This window comes from Atta colombica, unplaced genomic scaffold (assembly GCF_001594045.1).
Source record: "Atta colombica isolate Treedump-2 unplaced genomic scaffold, Acol1.0 scaffold150, whole genome shotgun sequence".
In the NCBI taxonomy this organism is placed as follows: Eukaryota; Metazoa; Arthropoda; class Insecta; order Hymenoptera; family Formicidae; genus Atta; species Atta colombica.
The window spans coordinates 1,222,767-1,232,444 of NW_017259240.1; the positions used below are offsets into that span (position 1 = coordinate 1,222,767).

General features: G+C 30.7%; 2 protein-coding genes across 2 annotated transcripts in view; one reads left to right on the forward strand and one right to left on the reverse strand.

The window, feature by feature from the left end:
- LOC108685350 (fibrillin-2-like) overlaps positions 1-3,126 on the forward strand; it is a 19,366-nt gene extending 16,240 nt beyond the window's left edge. Inside the window, exons 33-38 of the mRNA XM_018190097.1 lie at positions 611-783; positions 896-1,090; positions 1,230-1,334; positions 1,450-1,602; positions 1,663-1,866; positions 2,327-3,126. Coding sequence (XP_018045586.1) covers positions 611-783; positions 896-1,090; positions 1,230-1,334; positions 1,450-1,602; positions 1,663-1,866; positions 2,327-2,542 — 1,046 coding nt within the window. The 3' untranslated portion in view covers positions 2,543-3,126. The remainder of the gene's footprint in view (positions 1-610; positions 784-895; positions 1,091-1,229; positions 1,335-1,449; positions 1,603-1,662; positions 1,867-2,326) is intronic.
- Positions 3,127-6,051: 2,925 nt separating this feature from the next.
- On the reverse strand, positions 6,052-8,938 carry LOC108685319 (aldose 1-epimerase-like). The gene is made up of 7 exons (XM_018190048.1): positions 8,841-8,938; positions 8,468-8,598; positions 8,080-8,273; positions 7,825-7,998; positions 6,998-7,236; positions 6,713-6,878; positions 6,052-6,255 (listed from the first exon to the last, which is right to left on the reverse strand). The coding sequence occupies exons 1-7, from the start codon at positions 8,936-8,938 to the stop codon at positions 6,052-6,054; spliced, it is 1,206 nt and encodes a 401-aa protein (XP_018045537.1).
- Between the last annotated feature and the right edge of the window lie 740 nt (positions 8,939-9,678).

Here is a 9,678-nt window from a genome sequence, read left to right on the forward strand (position 1 = left end):
AACAAAGTTTTTAAAGTTTTGAAAAATTTGTATAAACCATGTGAGAACATTACAATAACAATTTTTCCTCTTTTTTTATAAACTCTTATTTAAAATTTTAAAAAACATTTCGTAAAAACGAATTTTTACACAAGAAATTCGATATCATTGCAAAAAATCATTGTAACAATTTTTTAAATCTATTTTAAAGCTTAGAAAGTCTAGTTAAAATATTTTTCATTAATTTTTGTTCGATAATATTTTATCAAGCTTCAACGTTTCAATGTAAAATAAAAATATCGTAAAGAAATCAATTTTAATTTTAGATAATTTACGAATAAAATATCATAGAAATTAAAAACAAATTTACAACTCTATCCTTTCACTTTAAAATATATTTTCGAAAATAATTCTTTATAATTTCTTCTTTATAATTCTTTTTACCGGATTGCTTAACTTTTCAGAAAGTACAATAGAAAATCGCAAATCTTCTCGAATTTACGAACTGTGCAGAACACATATATATAAACTCTTAATGTGCATAATTAATACTTTTTACTATAAGAGTCCCGTCTAAGTAACATTTTATAATTTTGCGCGCTGTATTTCTTATAATATAATTTTCTTCTAGATATAAACGAATGCGATCAACCAGGCATTTGCCCGAAACCCGGAAAATGTATTAATACGTTGGGAAGTTTTCAGTGTATTTGCCCAAGAGGTTTTAAACTGGATCATACCGGACGATTCTGCACAGATTACAATGAATGTGCTGATGATGCTAATTGTGAACACGGTTGTCAGGTATATGTTTGAGTTTCTCTAATCTAAGGTTTCCGATAACTGTTATTTTTTCCTTTCTTAGTTTTATACATTTTTATGTATCTTCTTCACAGTATGCAATTTTTCTTTTTAGAATCTTATGGGGACTTACCGCTGTGGCTGTCCGGATGGCTTTGTCCAACATATTTATCATAACCAATGTATAGATGAGAATGAATGCAATGCTTCGCCATGCGGAGACAATACCTGTATTAACACCATTGGCAGTTACAAATGCGGCTGCCCGGATGGATATCAGTTTGACAACAATTTGGCAATTTGTGTGCAAGTAAAGTAAAACTTGTACTTTTGTTAGAAATTTCATATATCTTCGAAACTATTCTTCAATTTTCTTTGTTAGCCCTTATCCTTTGACTTAAACCAGTCAAAATGTAAAAAAAAAATATTTTTTACATTTGTTTCCAAAGGTAAGCGCTGGATGTCTTGGAAGTCCATGTGCTTTCGGCTGTACCCCCAACGGAGTTCATGGATTTATTTGTGGCTGTCCGACTGGATATCAGCGAATAGGACAGGTTCGTTCTTTACTCGTATCATTCACACATGATAACGAAAAGCTCCAAAATTATAATATTTTAAAAATATTTAACAAGACGTGGGATTATTTATTTTTTGAAAAATTGACTACAGGGTCACTGCCTGTCTACGATTAATCCATCGCATCAAGGACGCTACGATGAAGATATCGGTAACGTGCCGACTTTCCAAATCAATCCTGATCCTTATCATATACCGCCGGCTGATGATAAAACGATTTCTACGGAAGGCTGTTTCTCATGCAAAGTATGCATTTATTGCTTCTTTTCTGTCATAGTAATGCGATAACACGGATTTTCAAATTAGGTAAATGGAAAAGAACGGCATAGAAGAGGCGCTAGGAACAAATTGATAGACGGAAGAATCAGGACGAGTGGAGGCAAGATAAAGAAGAAACATCGCAACGCCAGGCCGAAGAGGCATCATCACGGAACGGAGCATGTACTCAAGATAAATCTGCGTCAAACAAGACATCGTATGCGGATTATCAAACTGCAATCTGCCATAGAGGTAATTTTTGCGTGATTTCGATCGATTTTAAGATGAATTTCATCTTAAGAGATGCTCGGTAAAAAGAAGTTTTTAATATATATTTTAAAAAATTTTCATATTTTTATAAAAATTACAAAAAATATCTTTAGATTTTATAAGTTTTTTTTTTTAGAAATCATACGAGAAATCTTAGAATATATATCAGAACACATATAAAAATTCTTTAAAAAATGTAGATTTTCTCGACATTCCTCAAAAGTATTTTAATTTATAAAAAAACCGAGAAATTTTCTAAAAAATTATATGAAGGTTCTGAAAAATTCAGAAATTTGTGTAGAAATTTCGAAAAATTATATAAAAGAACTCTAAGAAAAATTCGCCGAAGATCTAACTTGAGATTTCGTTACGAAGCTATTTGAAACCATTGTAGCTGTAATTGTTTTTTGATCGAAAATAATCGACGATTATTACTCTACAGAACGAAGACGTAGATTATACTATTGTTCGAGGCAACAATGGGCACTTCGAGATCGTCAAGGAACATGGTGTTTCCGCTCTACACTTCCGGCACCGGCTGAAAAATCCTGGCGACTTTCGTTTAGTTATCCATGGTCGTCCTGAAAACACGACAGCAACGAGAACAGAATGGGAGAAACCGCTGACTTTCATGATTCATCTCATAGTCACGGAATAAAATCGTCGGAAAAAGGATCCAAAATAATCGGATTGTGTGAGAAAATCACTGCCCGACACTGCGTAACGCTTTCTCTTAGTCAATTTTGCGTAATTATCTCAAGCTACGGCAAAGTATTAAAAGCACCAACGTACGTAAGAGAGGGACGCGAATATAGGATGACACATACAGTCAGTAATACAAGAGCGTAGTTATCAGAGAGAGTTCTTTGAAAGAAATATATTAAAAATTAAATACATTGTTGCATTCGTGTGATCATTCACAACAGCCGCACCTCTGGACCACAGAAATAAAGAAATATTCGTTATAAAAGAACAGGACTCTTTATTCAGAAACAGAATATAACGAAAGTAAAGAGCAAAAACGGGCAAAGCACGTCCGAACACGACGACGGCCTCAAATCTAATCTTGTTGAAATGAACAAACTCCTCTCCTCGGCAACGCGCTCTTCAATGTCACGATACAGGCATTACACTGCCCTCTTGTTGTCGTCCCGACAATGATGTCATCCCTTCTACAAGGACAACGTTGGTTCTCCTAAAGGAATCCGGATTCCCGATCAGCTTCTTGCTCCCTACTGTACTGCTGCCACAGTTTGCCGAAGTACTGGTCTTCCTGGAGCCCATTGCTTTCTGACTAAGGCTTCTCTTTCTTTCTGAGCAGAACTCCTCTTCATTTCCTTCTTAAAAGGTAGTTAATGAGGCATCCCCTCATCTTCTCGAAGGAAATTCTAATTTTCTTGCCTCTTCTCTTGAGGCCTTGCATTCTCGTCTCTTTCTTTTTTCAGACAGCCTCTCATGGGATGCTTCTCATGAGATTTTCTGCTAAAATTTTAGGTAAAAACCTCCAAACTTTTGAATGTGCCAAAGATGCTTTAAAATAAAAAATATTCGTGTTTCTCAAAGCTTCACCTTCGTAATAATATACTTTTAATCGGATTTGCATCCGGAGGTTAGGCCATCCATCGAACGACATATTATTTTTACATTTGTAAACATTTCGTAAAAAGCATGTCTCAGAAAGCATGATGAAAAGTTATAATTAATGATATATTAATTAATGATGCCATAATTAAGTAAATCCATTTTAGTGAATGTACTTTTAATATAGCTTTAATTTTTTTAATATACTTAATATAACTTTAATTTTTAATATTCGATTCCTTTCGGAAAACTGTATCGTTGACTACGCCCTTGTGTTACTAGTTGTAAAAATCAAAAATCAGCAAAAGAGAATGCCCTCTTCTCAAACAAGTTTAAAATTTTTAAAACAACGATCGAAGTAGAGCGCCTTGACCTTTTGTGTTCAATTGCGTGCGGAATGCATTATTTAACTGCCAGATAAATATATTATGTTACAAACGATTCTTTACGACTGCTATCTTATGATGTTTTCATTATTTTCACACTGCCAATATACCCAATCATACTTAGGGACGATATTCATAGTATTCCTAATATTCAAAATCATCTCAAGTCTGATCATGGATAATCTTAAGTGATGGCCAAACTTTTTTGTATTTCATTGAAGCGTATGAAAGTATTATGTATTTAAAATCGAAGAATTGGAAATTTCTTTTGTAATTCAAATAATAAAATTGATTGTCAATCTTAGTATTTGAATTCCAATATACAAAATACTTTTATATATTCCTATGGAATACAAAATATAAAATATTTTCATGTGTTCGCTGGAATACAAATTAAAAAATATAATTGTCTAAAGGTGCTTCGAGACGATATGCTCAACATATGCCAATGTTAGCAAATATCGTATCATGACATATATAATTATTATTGAATGTAGTCAATATTTAGCGAATGTGTGCAAAGTTGACCTATACATTGGCCACATCATTTGGAGGTAGCTTTACACAAATAGAACATTTACACAAAGATATAAAAGATGATCACGTTAAATAAGTTACCTTGTACAAGATCAGATTATGAATACCGACCTAAGATTTGATGTTTTATCTTTCCCGATAATCAAGAATTTATATATTAAAATAATCTCAATAAAAATATTCTATCGATGTTAATTAATCGCCAACGTTTATTAAAAATTAATAGATAGAAATTTATAATCAATAATTCTCTATGCGTCGTTAAGAAACAAGTGTTCTATCAATTTACTGCCTATAATTATTACGTAAATATAATACGATTAGATTAGAAGTAACATGCTAGAGATGTACAAACGCTAGATTACTATAGCTTTAAGCGAGCGAACGCACGTGTACACATATACAAAAAAAGATATAGCTTTATATATTTATAAATTTTAGCTTGGAACGCGGCACGAATGTAGTACACCATGTACAAAATTAGTACACTTTGTGCTTAAACCTCAAAGAGAATTTCTTATAATACAATCACCAACATATGGTCGCTTATATATAATGTATCTACGTTATTACTTCGTGGCCTACACTCACAGTAAGAATTTTAATTATGTACAATATACTAAAAAACATGTCAGTATAATAAAGATGTGAATAGAGATTATTTAAAGCGGCTTTCTTTTCTCTTTCTTTCTTGCATAAAAGTTACGACATTAATTTTTTTATTTTTTATTTTTTGCCAAGCTAAAAAAGACCATATGTTGAGATATTATGAATTAATTATCTCAACACTTCTTTTAGCTTGGTAAAATAAAAAAATAAAAAATTAAGGGACAACATCACACGGTGTTCCCAAGCGGTCACCCATCCAAGTACTAACCGTGCTCAACGTTGCTTGACTTCAGTGATCGGACGAGAACTGGTAGTTTCCAACGTGATTTGGAAGTTGTCCGATTACTCAAGTTATTTGAGAATAGTTTTACTTCACTTTAGTATTTTCACCAACGAGATACTATTAAAAACAATCGACCTTGACCAAATTTTTTAACTATTAAGAATTGATCATTGATTCTTTTGATGACTTTAATATTCTCATTTAATAAATCTCTCATTTAATAATCTGTTATAATTACAAAAGTCATGTTATATAAAAGAAGTTGTACAATTCCAGTTTTTAAAATTGTTATAACTTTCATATAATTTAATGCAAAATCGATTTTTTTCGGAAATTGATTGTACCATTGCTATCAGATCTTTTGTCTGAACATTGTTGTAACAATATACTGTAATTGTAAATATGTTGTAATTGTAAATATTAGAAATACAATATTTCATAATATTGTTGCAGTATTTCAAATAAAACATTAGAATTTTAATATGCAGAAATATTACTGTAATTTTTGTAATATTGCGCACTATTAAAATATTGCTGCCGCAATATTTTATGTTGTAGAGGTAATTATGTAGCTTATAAGAAATGTCTTTTGTATATTTAAAAAATTCCTATCATTACAAGCAATTTAATGTAGATTACCAAATTATCTCTCGTTTATTATTAAAAATGGTAAAATTGTAACAAATTTTATGTCAAAATGTAACGAAAGATTCTCGCAATATCAGATAAAAATTAAACATTAAAAGAAATAACTTAAAATACAAAAATGTTTTAATCTTCGAAAAGCACTCCAAACTTGTATGTCATGTCGTGCGTATACATCTTTCCAGGATGCAGCATGTAAGACGGAAAGTGTTTAATATTACCAGCATTAGAATAATTCTGGGGCGATAAAGCAAATCCGCCATGACGACGATAGGGAATACCTCCTTTGCCATAAACTTCCGTTGCTTTTTCCTTTGCAATTTCCTTCATCTATTCAAAATGTAATACTTTCAATAACTAAAAAATATATTTAAGCTTTTTGTACAAAAAAATATTAAACTTTTAAATCTCGATAGAAATTCGAGACGCTAATAATAATTTCACTGTTAAAACAAATGCAACAAAGTTAGAAAATTTAATTTATATATTAACCATCAAATTTTTGTTTAACATTTTTTTTTACCTTTAAAATTAAATTTTAATTTTAATTAACTATAAAAACTATTTAGAAGAATATTTGTCTTTTTTTATTGTTAGAGATTATATTATAACATTTTCACAGTCCCATGAATACTAAATCGACAAATACAATATTAATTTATATTATGTTTCATTTAATATTGATTGATCATGCAATATTGATTTTAAAATTATATTACTATATTTATTTTAAAAACTACTTATTTTAAAAATAAGATAAATACTTAATCACAATCACACATTTTACCGATTTCCAGAAATTAATTTGCACATTCTTATCGTTTCCCCATTCATGATCTTTTAAATCAGGAGGATAAATGTATTGATGTGGTAACTTATTTCCTGTATAGACTTGTAATCCAGGATTATTCGAATAAACCTCCAAAAATCGTCCGGAAGTAGGATGCAAAATTCTTTTCATACAATTCATAAAACAAATTGATTAAAAAAAAAACATCTTGCATTAAAAAATGCATTATAATGCATAAAATACTAAAATTAAAATTCGACATCGGATAATGCGGAAGATTACCGAGCGTGGAAACGATAACACCAGCTGCTGGGACTGTTGATGCATAAATTGTGGTTGTAACCACCACCCGGTATACCATATAATCGACGTTGGTTCAACTGTGCTGGTAAACGTAGTTCGCATGCTGTACCATCCACCGGACATATAATACTCGGCAAGTTATTTTTGGCCTCCATAAAGATCCAACTGTCGGCATTGACCGTGAGGACGTGTTTCTTCAACTCCTTCGAACCTGTACCCTATCAAATTGTCTCTCAGTGCCGTCTTACAATTAGAGAAGCTTAGTAGCGTATAAAAAAAGCATTAAGACGTAAGCAATATAAGCAAATCGATATTTTTTATGTCTTACTATTTTACTAGTTTACGTTATGCCTTATACTATCATTGGTTCGCTTACTGCTTACGTTTTATGTTTTTCTGTCATAGCCCTAATTAGAGATTTCCTATACAAATGATTTCAATTGGAAAATAAATTTCAGCTTCTAAGTTTAGAAATTGATTTTTAATCCTTCCCTCCTCCAACTATACTTTTTTCTGTATGCCTGGCTTTTAATTTTTAGAAATAATGAATATCTTCATAAAATTGAAAGTTTCATAACCATAAATTGTATAAAAATTTTTAAAAATTATTGCACTTTGTATAAATTGATGAGGCAACAATTGATTTTAATTTTTTTCGATTTAAAAATTCATGCATCCGAAGCTAAAAAGATAATTCGAATATATTATTTATATGTTAGCTTTTTTTATTATAAGTCTCATATTCCTATCTCAGATAAATGTTGTTATTCTTAAGAAAAAAAAGATTCTTTGTACTTATGTCTTACATGTCCTGCGAGATTGAACAAACAGTAATTAGTGATGTTGACGGGAATAGAACTTGTACTGGTGGCACGAATGTTAATGTGAAGTTGATTATCGTCCGTCCAGGTATATTTAATTTGCGTTAACACATTACTGGGATATCCCTGTTTATACTTTTGGCTCAAATGCGACATCACCTCGTCGAAGAACACAATATAAAACAAGCAATAATTTTAACAATTTCGTAGCTCACTTTCAGGGAATAAGTTACATCGTACCACTCGATTGTTCACTATCTGCGACTGCCAATTAGTATTGTCGAACGCGACCGTAGCGCTATTGAAACAATCCTTTCCAGTCCTGTCATTAATCGACAAAGGATAAATTACGTTGTCGAGATGCATCGTACCACCGGAAATGCCATTGGCAACGCGGTCAATGATGCATCCCATGTATCTGTTCTTCAAATATCCTAATTATGTCAGCAACAATAATAAATACTCAGTTAAAATATAAACTATGCATACTAAATACTTTAATATTACATAATTTCAAATATAATTAAATCAAAAAGAAGAAGATGTCATATGATAACATGATTTAATTAACATGCTTAATTAATCTGCCTTTAAAAGATTATAATATTTGTTCAAGTGAAAACTTTACCATCCATATTATCAAATCCTAAAACAACGTCGGCCAATTTACCATCTCGATTAGGAACTTTGATTGACTGAATACTAGCACCCCAGGATATCAGACGAACAATCGCCTTGTGTTTATTCGTTAGAGTGTATCTATCCATGTAAGAGGAGAGATTTACTATCAGTATAACATATTAATTAAATAGAGGGAGTTTTTTAATGTACAGAAAATACCTAGATTGTTTAATTTTATTAATTGTCTATTTGAATTTATAGCAGAGCAAAAAAATTCGTCAGTGTCTGCAGAATGTCTAACTTTTGCCTCAATAATAATTATTTCAAATAAAACGATTTAAATTGTATCTTTTGCATAATTAACGATAATATTGTGATACCGTCTGACGATTTCGCGCGATTTTTCCAATTCAGCACCAGGTAACCTTGGCACAAATCCAAAACCGTCCTCTTCAATCAAAGTATCTCCGAAAGACATGATTCGACGCTCAAGTAAATATTAAAATTGTAAAAATTAGTTATTTTTTCCCTTCATTCTTTAGATTATACTACTTGTGCCACATATCTGATTTGTTGCGATCAAAGAAAATCTGATTGAAACGTTTACGCTGAAATTTGATTTTCAAAGAAACATCTAGCCTCAAATTTAAAGTATTGAAGTCAGCAACTTCAAATGCATACATCCAAACTTCCGTTTTATTAATGCAAAACATCATCAATTTCTCCATTTTATTATCCTGATATTTTTATACAAATATAAAATATTTGCGAATGAATTAATTACAATTCTTATTGAATATAAAGATATAGCTAAATTTTTGTAATAATGTTAACATTTGAAGAGTGGACGGAATAAAAGAAATGGAATAAAAAGAAAAATTGGATTTTTACATTTCATTTTTAACATTTTAGCCATTGAATGTCAAACGACCATCATAGTAACTATAACGAACTAATTAATCTGAATTAATATATTTTAGGACGCTTATACGGAATGCTAGAGATTCGACTTTCAGCCGAGGTAATATTTTTCTCAATAAATAAATTTATTCACAAATTTTCAGTATATCAAGATCTCTTTAATAAATGCCTATTGAGCATTAAGCTATTAAAGTATATAATTTAATTGTAATATTATTACAAGTAATTTAGTTGCGTTTTAACTCTGAAAAAAATTAATTCGACGCGCAGTTCAAATGACTACAAATATATATATAT